The sequence below is a fragment of the Rhinatrema bivittatum genome, chromosome 5, assembly GCF_901001135.1.
Source record: "Rhinatrema bivittatum chromosome 5, aRhiBiv1.1, whole genome shotgun sequence".
Taxonomy (NCBI): Eukaryota; Metazoa; Chordata; class Amphibia; order Gymnophiona; family Rhinatrematidae; genus Rhinatrema; species Rhinatrema bivittatum.
The window spans coordinates 221,930,289-221,947,834 of record NC_042619.1 but is presented as its reverse complement, the minus strand read 5'-3'; the positions used below and the strand labels follow the sequence as shown (position 1 = coordinate 221,947,834).

The window sequence follows — 17,546 nt, the reverse complement described above, 5'->3', positions numbered from 1 at the left end:
AACGCTGACTGTAAAGGATGCATATGAGCAAAGGCCCAGGGCACCAGCTCCAGGGTGGAAGTCATGGAGCCAAGAACCCGCAAATAATCCTGCACTCTGGGGAGGCAGTTGGCCAATAAGTCCCACACTTGTCCTTGTAGCTTAACAATTCGGTCTGAGGTAAGGAACACTCTCCCCTGTTGAGTGTCGAATAGAGCTCCTAAAAACTCCAAAGACTGGGTGGGCACCAGTTGGCTCTTGGCTAAGTTGATTACCCAACCCAGTGATCGCAGGAGTTGAAGCACTTTGCGAATTGCCAACTGGCTGAGCGACTCTGACTTTGCCCGAATTAGCCAGTTGTCCAGGTATGGATGCACCAGGAACCCTTCTCTGTGCAGATGAGCTGCCACCACAACCATTACCTTGGTAAACATTCTGGGCGCGGTGGCAAGACTGAAGGGCAAAGCTCGAAACCGAAAATAGCGACCCATCACAGAGAACCTCAGAAACTTCTGGTGGTCGGCCTGAATGCCTATGTGAAGATACGCTTCCGTTAGATCCAGTGACGCCAAAAACTCTCAGGAACTTACAAACCCCCTGGGAGGCTCAGGACAGAAACTGCTCCTTTTTTTTTTTTTTTTTTTTAAATCAAAGCAAAAACGTTTTACAGACCGAAAACTCACAGAACTAACTTCTCTAACTCCACTAAGCAATCAGCACGGACTGTAGGCCTTGCACCTCCACCAACGTGGATTTTTTTTCCTGAGTTTAGATCATCCTTCTAAACTTTTACTCTGTCATGCTTTAACACAGAAATATTCTCTATATCTGAGGAGGAAGGGAGCTGAGCATACCTTTCATTGCATTTATCTTGTTGCAGTCCAGGGGAGCCATGCCACGCTCCACGTTGCCGTAAACATTACTTTTCACCAGTACGTCTTCTGTAAAGAGATGCCTGACAAGGTAGCGAGCAGATAGCTCTGGACGAGACTTTCCCTTGGCCACATAGATAACAGAAAAGGGCAGCTGGACTTTCCTCCAAGGCTTCCCAAGAGGTTCTAATGTGAAAAAGAGTAATGCACATCACATTTTGAAAACATTTTAATGACTATGATCCCACCACCCTGAATATTTAAATCCATTAGAGAAGTTTTAGTAGAACTTAAGTAGGGTTGCAATTAAGAATCCATCTGAACAAAACAGAATACGATGGCAGATAATATCTCAAGACCCATCTTGCTTTCCCATATTACCTATTATCACAATACTACAAAATCCTGCTCAATCTCCAGCTTTACACCCCTGCTAAAGATCTGTCTTTGTCCCATGCTTTCTTGAATATTGCTAATTATTTTGGCCAAGCATCTCCACCGAGAGGCTGTTCCACATATCCACCACTCTTGGTTACAAAATGCCTCCCCATATTATTCCTGATTATGTTCCTCTCTAGCCTCATAGCATTACCGCCCCCCCCCCCCCCCCCCTGTTCTAGAGCTTCCATTTGCTCATGAATGTTTCTTATATTTTGGGTTTCAAGTCTCACGAAGACCATCTTAATTAGAGCTGGTATGATTTTTTTTTCTATCCCAGCAGTCTATGCAGCTCCTCTCTTTCTGGGCAGCATAGGGGACCTTTGTGGACCTAATAGCATACCTCCTTCAACACACTACCTGTCTACCATTCCTTCCCATACCTAAAAAGTACTACCTCCACAGCATACCCAGGCATGACAGACACCACCGGACTGGTACCAAATCCTAGATGAACTCACACTGCAGCATACACTGCTATGGTACCAACTCAAAATATGTTATTGAGAATTAAAGTATCCTTTGAAACAGTTGACCATAATCAAAAGTTACTACAGCTGACATTTTTACTTTAACAAGAAATCCATCTTACCCATTGGTTCCAAAGGCTGCAGTTTATTTGGTGAGGATGTAGGTGCTGCCTCTTGGACATCACTATCCCACGATGTATTTGTTGTTGAGCTGGCTGTTTTCTGAGATGTCTGAGAAATATCACCACCTTCCTCTCCGTTATTATCAGAATCCACACATATGGATGTTTCTGGTATCTCACCAGTTTTCTCTGTCCCTTCACCATTGCCCTGCAATGCACAACTTTGGTTCATGTAGCCGAATAACTAAGCGCTATATATTAAAAGCAGTCTCTGTATTGTGAAATTACTGCTTGCCACCTTGGGATTTCCAAAAAATCAAAATGTGTATTTTTATTTTTAAAGAGGGCAAGATTATTGCTTTCTAGTTTTGGACAGATGTTATTTTGCTGCTTTGTAATCAAAAATCAATTAATACAGAGTTGGCACTCAGTCCCTGGGGCTGAGGAAAGAAAGGGTATATTTCCCTGGTGGCAAGGAAAATTAAATTGTGAGTACTGAAGGACTGTTTCATTGAAAAGATAAAGAGGGAAACATGGGAACAAGGTACCAAGAGTACATTATAACTATGAGGACTCAAAAAGTTGACTAAATTGAAATGCGCCTTGTGAGTGTTCAATACTAATGTACATAGTAATACACTCTCAAAATGGCTTTTTAATTAAGAAAATAAAAATTATTTTACCATAGTTTTGGGACTTAAAGGGCAATTGGGTTTGTGGTACGCAGAACTACCATTCCCCTGCAAAGTCTATCAGGAGTCTGCTGCAGAACTCAACTCCCCAACAGACTGAGGAGGAGCCTGGAGCATCACTAGGAAGCAAAGCAAAGTTCTTCACGTGCAGAGCAAGCCCTGCATTATGAAGAAAAGTTTGTATTCAGGACTGTAGCTCAGCATTGCACACTTGTAGGAAGAATTTCTACTCTGTTTTCGAAGTCAACTAATTTGAAATAGTCCTTGAAAGCCAAATTTTCTCTTTTTATTTTTAGTCAATTTTCTGAAGAAAATTGTTAAAAAAGAAAAAAAAAAAGCCTTGGCTTTTTTATGCCCCAGATACCCGCTACCGTTATCGATTCAGGCAAAAAAAACCCCCCAAAACTTTAATCTACAAGGAAATATTTCAAAGGAATACTATCAAAGGTGGTGCTGATATACAAACCTAGGGTACTTTTTAGACCTTAAATCTGCACTGACAAAAGCTCCATAAAAAGTGGGAAGATAAAGCTTATTAAAACAAATTTCCTGGCAATTTATTATGTTGTCCTATAAACAAGAGAGCCCAACATGTGTCCCATACCATCCTTTAGAACATGTTTTAAAAAACTTTAGAGAACTTACTGTGCCTCTCCCCGTTTCACAGCGTAAGCAGCGTATCATGGCATTGACATTTGTGATACAGGTTTTCCAATCTCTTCCGTATTCATTCAGATTATAGCTAGGAAAAGCAGCAGCAAGAAATTCTGCACACAATATATAGGCTCCATGAGTTAAATGAAAACAATATTGACAATGTTAATAAATATGAATAAAAATGTTTTAAAAAATAATTATATAGTCCAATCAGATATCTACATGCATATTTCAAAAACAGTCTTTTAGAATTAATATTCTGTAAGACATTTTATTAAGAAGCTCGTGACAAATTGTAACTTGTAACGCAATACCATTAATATTTTTATCTTTCACTACGGAAATACAGAGCTATCAAACATGAGCTCAACCATCAATAAAGCCTCTAATGTTTATTGGCTGCATGGCAAGTCTACTTACCATACACTAGGTCCTCCATAGACAGCAGGATGAATTAGCCATGACAGGTAAGGCAATGTCATTCAACAGTGCCAAAAAGATCCACCTCTCTTAGCTCAGAGCGTTTGCTCTATTGTGCATGCGTACACTGACTCATGAGCACCCCCAGTCAATTGTAGAGCATAGCTTTAGTGATGTAGTCGACTCTCCAGGGAGGCAGGTGAGTATTAAACATGCCTAATTCATCTTGCTGTCTACCAAGAACCCTGTTTAGGGTAAGCAAACTTGCTTTCTCTGTTGACAAGGCAGCTGAATTATCCATAATACATAAGTTGAGAGTTGCGGCACAGCACTTACTAAAAAGGTTAACGGGACATTTCTGTGGGTGAACAGAGTAAAACTGACTGCCCAAAGTTACTGTCACTTCTCAATAGATTGAGAAGTAACAGTAATGGGACATGAAGGTGTGAACTGATGACCAAGTTGCAGCTTTGAAGAACTCTTCAATAGACATAGCTCTTAGGTGAGCCATGGCTCTTACTTGATGAACTTTGACAAGAGTCTGAGATTTGGAGGCCAGCCAGAGAACAGCAATGAGCAATACAGTCTTACTAGCCAGTGGACAACATGTGTTTGGCAGCCGCTATTCCCAGTATTTTTAGAATCACAAGAGATGAAAAGTTGAAAAGCCTGATGTGGTTGAATTCTTTTCAGATAATACATCAATGCCCTTTAACAGTCCAGTGAATGGAGGGCCTTGATTCAAATGAAATGCTGAAACCTCTTTATGCAGAAATTTGGGGAGAGTGTGGAGTTGTGGAAGCACAGTAGGTATGGCAAGTAGTGAACCACTGTTTGTAGTTTAATGACTCTTCTAGCCACACCACTTTTCAGGTAAGGATCTTTAAAGAAGCAAATGCTTTGTAGGGCGGCTCCATCAGTTGTATCAAGATGACATTGAGATCTATGGCACCAGTGGCCTGGTAGGTCTTGTATATTATAAGCCTTTCATGAGCTTTGACACCAAATAAATGGAAATCAGCTTACCATCCATTTGAATATGGTAAGCCGCAATAGCACAGAGATGCACTTTAAAAGACAATATACTTAGTCCTGATGAGGAGAAAGAGAAGTACTAAAGTAATCTACCAGCGCACAGTCAAAAGGGTTCAAGAAGCCTGCTTTCAATGGATACCTTTTCCATTTAAACTGTATGCTCCTCTGAGTGGATGGCTTCCTGGTCAAAATCACAATATCCTCAACTTCCTTGGGCAGTAACAGTGTTAAGACTAATAAGTGCTCAATATCCATGCTGTCAAGTTGAGAGAGAAGTTTGGCTGATATAGATGACTCTTCCCCCCCGGTTAGTAAACCCAGATCAGATCCAAGGGAAAATCAGCGGGCGGACTGCCAACCTAACAAGGTATGAAAACCACGTTTGCCTGGGCTAAGCTTGAGCAATGGAGGATAAGGCGCGCTTAGTTTCCTGTTGTCCTCTGATGTGAACAAGTTCAAATCACCTGTCTGCTGCTTCTTGGTCTGGAGGCCCACGTGAGGGAGTGGAAAATTCTGCTGAGGTGATCAGGCAGTGTGCTGGAGATCCTAAGAATATAGGTTGCTTGTAAATTTCTGCAACTGCAAGCCCACTCCCAAAATTCTTAAAGATACTTGACAGAAGGTCCATGATACTCTGCACCCGTCAGTTTACATAAAACATTGCTACCTGGTTGTCTGTCTGGATCAGAATTCTTTCCCCAAGATGCAAAAACACCTCTCAATGCACGTCTGATGCCTTGTAACTCCAGAAGATTGATTTGAAACAGATGTTCCATTGATGACCACAGCCTTTGGATTTGGAAGGAGCCTGTGTGTGTGCCCCACTCCTTGGTGGATGCATCCATTATTAGTGTTACTTGATGAGGCAGAAGACAAGGTGGAACATCTATCTCTAGGATCTTTGGGTCTAGCCACCAAAAAAGATATTTTCTCTGCAGTAACCCTCACAGGGTGCAAAAGGGCTGAAACCATTGATTCCACTGGGAGCGGACACCCCACTGGAGAATTCTTATGTTTATTTAGATTTATATTCTGCTTTTTCAGGCACTTTCAAAAGATTAAATTCAGGTAGGTATTTCCCTATCACCAGTGGGCTTACAAGCTAATAGGGTCATTCTTTATTGTACGCTGTGCCAGTATCGTGGCAGTATTATTAAAATTAGGGGAAGGGGAGGACTGTGGGCGGGGTTTAGGCTGAATTATCTCCCTGCAGTGCTGCGGGTGATAATGTTTTTCACATTATTGCCAGCAGCACAGTGGGAAATTACACCTTTTCCCATGGCACTATGGGGGTGATAGTGTGTGGTGCAGATTGCTGCATTACCCCACCCTCTTTTATTGCAACACATCATTCTGCTATAAAATATAGCAGAATGATGAATATAGGGGTAAGTTTGTACCTAAGGCAATGAAGGGTAAAGTAACTTGCCCAGGGTTACAAGGAGCAGCAGTGAGATTTGAACCCCAGCTTCCCTGGTTTGTAACCCACTGCTGCCATATGCACCAGAACACCAAGATTTCTCAGGCTGGGACATGATCCTGCTGTAGTAACTTCTGGATCAAGGTTTGAAGACAGAATGCCTGCTCCAATGGGAGGCGTGCTCTCCTCCTCCAGAATCTGTCCATGTCTATAAAGGAGTGTATGTTTGCCCTCCTTAAAAGTCCAGGAACAAGCATTTAGACTGGTCCACCTTAAGGTATAATAGAGGTCTATAAAACAACAAGTGGAATGGAACGAGTAAACGTTAATCAGTTGTTTACTCTTTTGAAAAGTATAAAGACTAGGGTCACACAATGCAGTTACTGGGTAATAACTTTAAAACTAATAAGAGAATTTTTTTACTCAAACGCATAATTAAACTCTGGAATTTGTTGCCAGATGATGTAGTGAAAGCTATTAGTGTAGCTGCGTTTAAAAAAAGGTTTGGACAAGTTCCTGGAAGAAAAGTCCATTAAACATTATTAAGGTAGAGTTACAGAAATCTACTGCTTATTCTTGGGATAAGCAGCTTGGAATCTATCTACTCCTTGGGATCCTGCCAGGTACTTGTGACCTAGATTGGCCACTCTTGGAAAAGGATACTGGGCTTCATGGATCTTTGATCTGACCCAGTATGGCTAGTCAAATGTTCTTATGTTCTAAGGCAGCCATCTGGATGAAGTGGCTCAATATTAGGACACAAGAGATGAAGGTTCATTCAAAGGAGAGGGTCCTAGACTTTAGGAAAGCTAACTTTCTCAAAATGGGAGAGGACCTCAAGGACTCATTAGTTAGATGGCAAAATCTAGGGGAAGCAGAAGGGCAATGGGCAAAGCTAAAAGGAGATATCATAAGGGCAACTTAACCTTTTTATTAGGAATGTAAAGAAAAGGAAGAGGAAAAAGGAGACCCCTATGGTTTTCTAAAGAAGTTGCCGAAAAGGTAAGGGAGAAAAGGTTAGCATTCATAAACTACAAGAGACTGCAGAAAGAGAAAGACAGTGACAATATCTAGAAAAGTTAAGAGAAGCTGGGAAAGTAATCAGGAATGTGAAAACGCAAATAGAAAAAAAATAGCATAAATGGTAAAATGGGGATGGGGGGGCGCAACAAGAGGTTTTTTTTATTTTTAAGATATGTTAGTGACAGAAAGAAGTGCAAACATGGCATTGTGAGACTCAAAGGTGAAGGGGAGGAAAACAGAGGATGAGGAGGAAAAAGCAAAACTGCTTAAATATTTCAGTTCACTGTATAAGGGCCTGGAGTAGGACCACATAAAACAAAAATAAGATTGGAAGTGAGGTAAACTTCAATCAATTTTCAGAATAGTGTGTTTGTGAGAAGCTAACTAAAATAGATAAGGCTGGATGGGATACATACTAAGGGAACTTAAGAGGTGCCCTGGCAGCTCCACTGGCTGACCTTTTCAATGCATCTTTAAAGTCTGGAGAAGTTCCAGAGGACTGAAAAAGCGTGGATGTGGTTCCTAGTCATAAAAGTGAAAATAGAGAGGAGCCTGGGAACTACAGGCCAGTTAATCTGATCTCTGTGGTGAGCCAACTAATGGAATCGCTGCTAAAACAGAGGATAGGCAATTTTTAGAATCCAATGGATTGCAAGATTCAAGGCAGCATGGTTTTACCAGAGGTAAATCTTGTCAGATGAATCTGATCAATTTCTTGGTTGGGTAACTAGAGTTGGATAAAAGGAGAGCGCTAGACATAATGTACTTGGATTTCAGCAAGGCCTTTGACGGGGTTCCACACAGATTTATAAATTGTGTGGCCTTGGTATGGATCCTAGAGTGACTGGGTTAGATACTGGCTGAGTGGGAGGGGATAAAGGGTAAAGGTAAATGGAGTTTTCTCACAGGAGATGTTGCTGCTAATGGTGTGCCTCAGGGATCGGTCCTTGGACCTGTTCTTTCCAACATTTTTGTGAGCGATAACATGGAAGGGTTGTCGGGACAGGTTTGTCTTTTTGCCAATGATGCCAAAATCTGTAACAAGGTAGACAGTTAGGAAGGAGTGGAAAATATGAGGGGGGATCTAGCAAAGTTCGAGGAATAGTCTAAGGTCTTGCAGCTAAGATTTAATGCTAAAAAATTCAGAGTAATACATTTAAGATGCAAAAACCCAAAGGAAAGATACAGTATTTAATTATTTATTTATAGCGTTTTATATACCGTCGTTTGAGGTGAAATTGTAAGTACAAAGGAAGGGCAGGATCTAGAGGTAATCGTGTCTGATGATCTTAAGGTGGTCAAACAGGTAGATAAAGTTATGATAAAAGCTAGAAAGATGGTCTATCATATTCTATTTTATTTGTGTTCATAAGGACGGGCAGGTGCATTACACTTTCTTTTTGTATAAGGCAGATGTTACATATCTACATACTTTGTTACTGTTATGTGGGGTATACTGTTTCATTGTGATACCTTTATTTGCTAAGATTTATGCTGTATATTAGGTGGGGGGAGGGTGGGGGGGCGGGGGGTATGAAAAACTGTTTGGATAATCGGACTGTCTCTGTGGAGATGTAGCAGTATGGAAATTATTGGCTTGTATTTTGTTGTTTGTCCAAATAAAGTTAAATTACAAAAAGCCAGAAAGATGCTTGGCTGCATAGGAAATGGAATGGTCAGCAGAAAAAGTAGGTAATATTGTCCCTGTATATTATTGTGCTCATAAGTTACATACCCCTGATATTTGTAAGATGTGTAGCATTTTAAGAAAACATATGTGATCAAACAAAACATGTTTTATTTTTAATCAGGCCAATGCTATACTGTGCGCTAGCTGCCGTGCATGGTTTAATCTGCAATCGGACGCGTGTACATAACCCCGATGCAAAACAGGAGTTAGCGCATCCAAACGCGTGTCCAATTGCGCGCATAGGTAATAGCAGGCATTAAATTTTGGAGGAGCTCAAAAAGTGTACAGAAAAGCAGAAAATGGAGAAATTACTTACCTAATAATTTCATTTTCCTTAGTGTAGACAGGTGGACTCAGGACCAATGGGTATAGTGTACTCCTGCTAGCAGTTGGAGACTGAGTCAGATTTCAATCTGACGTCAGCCCTAGTACATATACCCCTGCAGAAAGTGCAGCTCTTCAGTATTCTCTTCAAAAAGCAATTGTGGATATATGCGTGTTTTAATAACTTGATTACTCGATTAACTTGTACCGGTCGAATTGATTTCCAACTGGAGACCACCAGTGCACTCAACCGAAAAACGCCGACACCTGGTAACTATGGGTGTCTTGAACTTGGGGTAATACCTGGCTTACCCATGTTTGTCTTGCTCTCGGGGATTGTCCCCCGAGGATTCCGGATTTTGGGGCAACCGTGGGCGGAATGCCGAGTCCATCTGTCTACACTAAGGAAAACGAAATTATCAGGTAAGTAATTTCTCCATTTCCTAGCGTATAGCAGATGGACTCAGGACAAATGGGGTGTACAAAAGCTACTCCCGAACAAGGTGGGAGGCTGCCCATGGCCCAATTAGTACTGCCCTTGTGAATGCTGTGTCCTCCCAGGCCTGGACATCCAGGCGGTAGAACCTTGAGAAGGTATGTATGGAGGACCACGTCGCAGCCCAACAGATCTCAGCAGGTGACAGCATCTTGGTTTCTGCCCAGGACACTCCCTGGGCCCTTGTAGAATGGGCCTTGACTTGTAGAGGTGGAGGCTTCCCTGCCTCTATGTAGGTCGCCTTGATTACTTCTTTGATCCAACGGGCTATGGTTGCCTGCGAGGCCGATTCCCCGTTTCTTCCCGCTGTGAAGGACGAACAGGTGGTCCCATCTTTCGTACGGATTCCGATCTTTCCAGGTATCGGACTAGGAGTCTACCAATGTTAAGATGGCAAAGAAGGCGTGAGTCTTCAGCGTCCTTATGCTCATCTGGCGATGGCAGCAAGATGGTTTGGTTTAGATGGAAATGAGAAACCACCGTTGGAAGGAAGGAGGAGACAGTGCGAAGCTGTATGGATCCCGGTGTGAACCTGAGGAAGGGTTCCTGACAGGATAGTGCTTGAAGCTCGGAGATGCGGGGGGCTGAACATATTGCCACTAGGAATGCAGGCTTCAGGGTCAGGAGCCGTAGTGACAGACCATGTGTAAGTCTGAAGGAAGCTCCCCGCTAGGACGTCTAGAACCAGGTTGAGATTCCATAAGGGCACCGGACACTTTAGAGGTGGTCGTATTTGTTTGACCTCTCTCAGAAAGCGGGAGACATCTGGATGAGATGATAGACTGATGCCGTCCACTTTGGTTCTGAATGAAGCCTGTGTGGTCACCTGAACCTTGAGACTATCCCTTCAAGCCGTCCTGCAGAAATTCCAGGATCATGGGAATTTTGACTGTCCGTGGAAGGATGTCACTGTCCTCACACCAGGCTTTGAATATTCTCCATATTCATATGTAAGTTAGAGAAGTGGAAAACTTGCGTGCTCGGAGCAAGGTGTCAATCACTGCCTTGGAATAACTGCTCTTAGGCAAGTCCTCTCAATGGCCAGACCGTAAGAGAGAATAGAGTTGAGTCTTCATGGAGGATTGGTCCTTGCCGGAGAAGGTCCCAGTGTGGAAGTAGGCACAGAGGGTTCCCCACAAGAAGTCTTCGCATGTCTGCGTACCATGGCCTTCTTGACCAGTCCGGGGACACTAGAAGTACTAGCTCCCTGTGGTGTTCTATCTTGCAGATGATCCTGCCCAGTAGTGGCCATGGGGGAAAGGCGTACAGCAGGTCTTCCTGTGGCCAGGTCTGGATGAGGGCGTCGATTCCTTGGGATTTGGCTCTCGTCTGCGGCTGAAGAACTTGGGCGTTGGACTGGGTTGCCAGAAGATCCATGGCTGGGTTTCCCCAGCAGTTTACTATCAACTGGAAGGCTGTGGTTGACAGTCTCCATTCCCCTGGGTCTAGACTCTCTCTGCTGAGGTAATCCGCAGTGACGACATCTTTTCCCGTGATGTGAGCAGCGGAGATCCCTTGGAGGTTTGCTTCCGCCTACGCCATTAGGGGGTCTATTTCCAGGGACACCTGTTAGCTTCTGGTTCCTCCCTGGCGGTTGATGTAGGCAACTGTTGTGGCGTTGTCTGACATGACTGACAGATTCACCCCAGAGTCTGTGACTGAATTATAGGCAGGCTAGTCTGACTGCTTGGGCTTCCAGTCGGTTTATGTTCCATCCTGACTCTTCCTTGTCTCATTGCCCCTGGGCTGTCAGTTTCTGGCAGTGGGCTCCCCACCCTTGTAGGCTCACATCTGTGGTGAGCAAGACCCAGGTTGGTGGGGATAGCCTTACTCCCTTGCTCAGATGGTATTCTTGTAGCCACCATTGGAGCTGGGTCCGCACCTCTGCCGGTAGCTGGAGGTGAACAGAGTAGTTCTGGGACATCGGGTTCCATCATGACAATAGAGAACGTTGCAGTGGTCGCATGTGGGCCCATGCACATGGGACGACTTCTAGGGTTGATGTCATGAGGCTGAGGACTTGGAGGTAGTCCCATACCTTGGGGCAAGCACAGCTCAACAGTTTTCGCATCTGGTCCATCAATTTTCTTCTCCTTGTAGGGGGAAGAACGACCTTGTCTTGTTTGGTGTCGAACCAGACTCCCAGGTACTCTAGTGATTGGGAGGGCTGCAGGCAGCTCTTGGTTGTGCTGACGACCCACCCGAGATTCAGCAGTAGGTTCTTGACTCTGGTGGTCGCCTGGTAACTTTCCTCTGGAGATTTTGCCCTGATCAGCCAATCGTCCAGATATGGGTGTACAAGGATTCCCTTCTTTCCTCAGTGTCGCCACTACTACAACCATGATTTTGGTGAATGTCCGAGGGGCAGCGCCCGGAACTGGAAATGATGGTCCAGTATCGAAGCAAAGGAAGCACTGATGGTCATGATGGACCGAGATGTGGAGATAGGCTTCTGAGAGATCCAGAGAAGTCAGGAATTCTCCCGGTTGTACTGCCCTTATGACTGAACGTAGGATTGACTGGGGGAGGGACCCTCAGGTATCACCGCAGGAGAGTGGGGCTCATCTTGTAGAGGTAAGATTTTCTTTCTTTGGTTTGGATTTTCTAACACTGTGTGAGTGTGTGTGGAGTCCCAAACTGCTTAGGAGACGGAAAAATACTGAAGAGCTGCACTTCCTGCACGGGTATATGTAGGCTGACGTCAGATTGAAATCTCACTGTCTCCCAACTACTATCAGGAGTACACTATATCCATTGGTCCTGAGTCCAGCTGCTACATGCTAAGAAATACTGCTTTTCTGTACTTCCTCCTATTTAATATAGTGGCAATATTAAGTCAGAGGAACTAAAAAATTAGAAATGTTAAAAAAAAAAAAAAAAGTGTGCCGGCGGTCAGGTTAGGAAAATGGATACTATCATTGAGCATCCATTTTCCTAACCTGTGGCTGTGCTCTAAAATTGAGCATCCACCTCTCTCAGGCACCTGCTGCCGAGGCAGCGCTAAGGGCATGCCATTTCCCCTAGCACCTCCTTTTTACCACAGCAGCACATTTGCATTTTGCATAGGGCGACCTGGAGAGGTGGATCAGCACACATTAAGGGAACAGGCACTCAATCATGAGTGCCCCTTTAATGCACGCCAATATAGTATCGGCCTGAACGTGTTTTAAATTAAAACTATTAGGCATCAAAGAATAGCACAATCATTAAACAAATCATAGCAATAAGGGAAATAAATGGTCCTGTTCAAACATTTGCATAACCTTGAATGTTTGGCCTGATAATACACACAAGTTGAGATAGCAATGAAGGGTAGGTATCCACATCTGTGTCTCGTTTGATTGTAATTAGTGTCTGTGTATAAACAGAGTTTCTTAGCTCTTGAGAAACCATCGTGCATTTCATCCAAAGATGCACTAACTGATGGTTACCTAAAGCACGGGGGAAAGCAAAAGAACTGTCAAAGGATCTGCAAGCAAAATCAGTTCAACTTTATAAACTAGGAAAAGAATATAAAAAGATATCCAAAGATTTGAAAATGCCAATCAGTACTGTTCAAACTTTGATCAAGAAGTGGAAAATTGTGTGTTCTGTTAATACCAAGGTAGACCATGAAAGATTTCAGACAACTGCTAGGAAATTTTATCAGAATGCAAAGAAAAATCCACAAACGACTTCTACTGAAATAAAAGCTTCTTTGAAATTAAGTGGCATGGGCGTTTCAGCAGGCACAATAAGAAGATACTTTAACAAAAATGGGCTGCATGGTAGAGTTGCTAGAAAAAAAAAGCCATTGATGCACAAATGCACAAAACAGCCTCTTTACAATACGCCAAACAGCACCTAGAGAAACCTCAAAACATCTGGAATAAATTAATTTGGAGTGATGAGACCAAAATTGAAGAGCACTATAAAGAGAAGCACACCATTCCTACTGTGAAGCATGGAGGTGAATGTCTGATGTTTTGGAGGTATGCAAGCTACAATGGCACAGGGAATTTAGTCAAAATTGATGGCAGGATGAATGCCGCATCTTATCAGAAAATATTAGAGAAGAATTTGCATTCGTCAGCCAGGAAGCTACGCGTGGGGCGCACTTGGACTTTCCAATATGACAATGATCCGAAACATAAGGCCAAGTTGACACTTCAGTGGCTGCAGCAGAAGAAAGTGAAGGTTCTGGAGAGGTCATCCCAGTCTCCTGACCTCATCATTATTGAGCCACTTTGGGGAGAACTCAAACATGCTGTTCATGCTAGAGAACCAAAGAATTTATAGAATCTGGAGGCTTTTTCCCCCCCAAGAGGAATGGGCAGCTTTACCACATGAGAAAATAGAGAGCCTCATTCACAACTATCACAAAAGACTGCAAGCTGTCATTGATGCAAAAGGGGGCAATACATGATATTAAGAACTAAGGGTATGCAAACTTTTGAACACTTCCATTTTATTATTTCCGTTATTACTATGGTTTAATGATTGTGCTATTCTGTGATGCATAATAGTTTCATTTGAAACATTAAAAACAGACATGTTTTGTATGATCACTCATGTTTTGTTAAAATGCTACACATACTACAAATTCTGCCAGGGGTATGTGCACAACTGTAGGTCCCTGGTGAGACCTCACTTGAAATACTGTGTACAATTCTAGAGATCACACCTTTAGAAGGATATAAACAGGATGGAGTCATTCCAGAAGGTGGCTACTAAAATGGTCAGTAGTCTTCATTCTAAAGCATATGGGGATAGACAAAGATCTAAACATGTATACCCTAGAGGAAAGGCAAGATAGGGAAGATATGATAGAGACTTTCAAATCTCAAAGGTTTCCATGTACAGGTGGGTGAGTCTTTCAACAGAAAGGAGGCTCTAGAACAAGGGGCCATGAGATGAGGTTGAAAGGGGGTAGACTCAGGAGTAATTTTAGGAAATATTTCTTTACAGAGAGTGGTGGATGTGTGGAACAGCCTCCCAGTGGAATTGGTTGAGACAAACTGTATCAATTCAAGAAAGCAAGGAATAAATACATGGGGATCTCTAAGGAAGTAATAAGAATTATGCTAAATTAATTGGAAGGATGGGCAGACTGGATGGCCATAAGATGTTTTTCTGCCATCATATTTCTATGTTTCTACAAGGGAATCCTGGGCATTTACCCTGGGGAGAGAGAAAACGTCAGGGCCAGAGGAGGGCCCCAGACAAGAGTAGAGGAAAGTAGGAGTTATGCTAAACCATCTTGCATATACTGCTACATTTCTGTTTCCAGCACTGCTGAGGTAAGCAGATTTGAGTTTATTTAGATTTTAATTAAAAACTACAAAAGTATAGCCAGTGACCAGAAGTAAGTTTTTCCCTCCAGCAGGCCAAAGACCGCTCAAGGTGTCACAATGCCCAATGAACTTGATTCTTTGGGCATTGCCTCAGGTACAAAACTTAGATTGTAAGCCCTCTGGGCCCTCTGGGGATAGAGAAATACCTACAATATCTGAATGTAAACCGGTGTGATCTCAATTGAGATCGAATGTCTGTATATAAAAAAAAAATAATTTAATTTTAAATAATTTATATCCTGCATAATGCGAAATACTTCAAGGACAAGGCTAAACTTGGCAAAGTTCATTATGAATGCTAGTGACTGACGGCAGACTGATGGCAGAAAGACCATATGGCCTATCTAGTCTACCTGTCTACACCTACTAATTCTGGGCTGCCAAGAGTCTGAAGGGAGGAACCTTGTATTGTGTAAAGAAGACTCCACCACGAATCGGAGGTATCTCCAGAGTGTACATCCTGTCTCTTGCTTGAATGAAGGGTAGGATAGTGTAGAGGGAGTTCATTTTGAACTTCTCCCCATAATAGGCTCTTGTTCAGTCTTCACATAAATCCAGGTTGGGTCTCACTCCCAGTAACTTCTTGTGGATAAGGAAGTGGTGGGAGTAGAACCTCTTGACAAGTTCTTTGGCAGGGACAGGTTCTATCTCTCGTTGACTGAGAAACAATTCCACCAAGACGCACCTGGATTGAGTGAAACAGATCTGGATTGAAGAGCAAACATTGGTGTGCTGCTGAAGGACAGGAGAAGCACAAATGGTAAACAGATTTCACAATTCTGAGGACCCAATTGTCCTTTGTAATCTTCCACCACTCTTCTAGGAACACTGAAACACAGCCATGACCCCTCCTGCCTTTTGGAGGGGTCATGGCCTGAGGGTCGAGTCCCATCAAAAACAAAGCCCTTGTTAAGTCTTGTAAATCCTGCAGGATCGAATGAACCAGGATAGCTGCAGGCTCGGAGGGCATTTCCAAAATCTAAAAAAGCCCAAGGACCTTTATGTGAGGTCCTTCCAGACTGACTCCTATCACCTTGCCCAGGACTTTAGAGTATGAAGTCTTCTGGTGGCAAAGAATGCTCCAGCAGATCATGGTAGGCAATCTGAAAGAATCCTCGTAGATCCTTCCTCCTAACTACACCAGACTAACACACAGCTGTGTCTCAAGATTTTTCCTCAAAATTGAGAGGTGAAGAGACAGTATCCCATGATGCCAATGATGAAGGCAATCTGGGTGGGATCCTCATCTTGAAGGGGAATAATCTCAGGCCATGCTCCAGCCAGTGGTATCCCATGCTTCCTTCTCAGACTGGCTAGATTTGTCCTCAGAGAGGTATGGTTGGGAGCTAGATCCTATTAACGGGACTTTAAATGGGAAATCCCAAAGTGTGGAGGGAAGAGGGACTCCACCTTGAGGAACAAATCTGCTATTCTGGACAGAAGAGGTTGCAGGGTGCCTCTCTTGTCACCTATTGCCAGTGAGGCAAAGAAAGTCTTCACCAGTTCAGATACCCTGGTCTATGGGCTTGTGAAGGAATATACAAAGACACTCAGAATATCTTAAGGGACTAGCTGCAAGTAGCTGGCCTGGTCCATCTTAAGGCACAGCCCAGAAGGGAATACTGGTGCCAGAGCATTTCCCTTGGCAGGGGAATAGGAAAGCAGGCCCAGGGAGAAGCCCAGGAAAGAAGGAAGCATAGAATTTGCTAAAATTCCGAAGTTCGATTGCAGTGACTATTCATTAAAGACTGCTGAGAAAAGCAGGTCTTTTCTGCTTGTTTCATTTTTGTGTAAATAATAAATGTTCATGAAGAACGGCTAGAGTCCAGATTCCTCTGTCCTCTGGCAAATTCCCACAACTTTACAGAGCTGTAGTGTCCTCTGATTGCAAGTTGAGGAAGAGATATCCTCCTCTGATACTAGTATAGGGTCATCCTCATGAAGCTACAGTGGACTCTAGGTGGCCCCCCCCCCTCCCCCTTCAGTTAACTGCACTGGCAGTTGCATAAAGACCAGAGGCACAATGGAGTATATTGGATCAAGAGTCTCCAAACAAAATCCTCTGTTAAGGAGTTGGGATGAAGATAAGGACATCAATATGGGAGGTAGAAAAGTACAGAAAATCACCTGCAGGGCCTTCCAAAGAACGTTCCTGCCTCGAGTGCATTGATGGGTCCAGGGACCGGTGCATCATTTTGCTGGGACGCAGAGCATCGATGTTTCTGAGGCTAGGAGCAACAATATAACAGATAGTTATGTCAGCTGATTTGAAGCTCGATGCATGGATGGAGATGCAAGAGCCAGGACCAGATGTATTGACGGGGCTGATCCCAATTTCAGCTTCAGTGGTGCTGATTACATTGCAGGCTCAAACACAGCACCTTTCTTCTTATTCGCCAATGAGGTCTGCATGGCACATGAAGGGTTCACCCTCCCATGTTCACAACACTTTCATGTTTTACTTGACTCCAGCACGGTGGCAGATCCCGGCACTGACACCACAAATGGGGGAGTTTTACTCATGGAACTCCTGATCAAAATGGAGGGAGCCCAAAGAGGGCCTGTTCTAAGAGGA

At 43.4% G+C, this 17,546-nt stretch overlaps 1 protein-coding gene across 5 annotated transcripts in view; it reads right to left on the bottom strand.

Annotated features, from left to right (window-relative positions):
• BEND2 (BEN domain containing 2) overlaps positions 1–17,546 on the bottom strand; it is a 128,440-nt gene that overhangs the window by 12,924 nt on the left and 97,970 nt on the right. For 4 of the 5 annotated variants that reach the window (XM_029603302.1, XM_029603304.1, XM_029603303.1 and 1 more), the window contains 3 exons: positions 3,219–3,340; positions 1,882–2,089; positions 834–1,037 (listed from right to left, as the gene is read on the bottom strand). In XM_029603302.1, coding sequence (XP_029459162.1) covers positions 834–1,037; positions 1,882–2,089; positions 3,219–3,340 — 534 coding nt within the window. Of the gene's footprint in view, positions 1–833; positions 1,038–1,881; positions 2,090–3,218; positions 3,341–17,546 lie in introns of those variants that run through there. The other variant, XR_003857006.1, reaches the window with a different exon arrangement.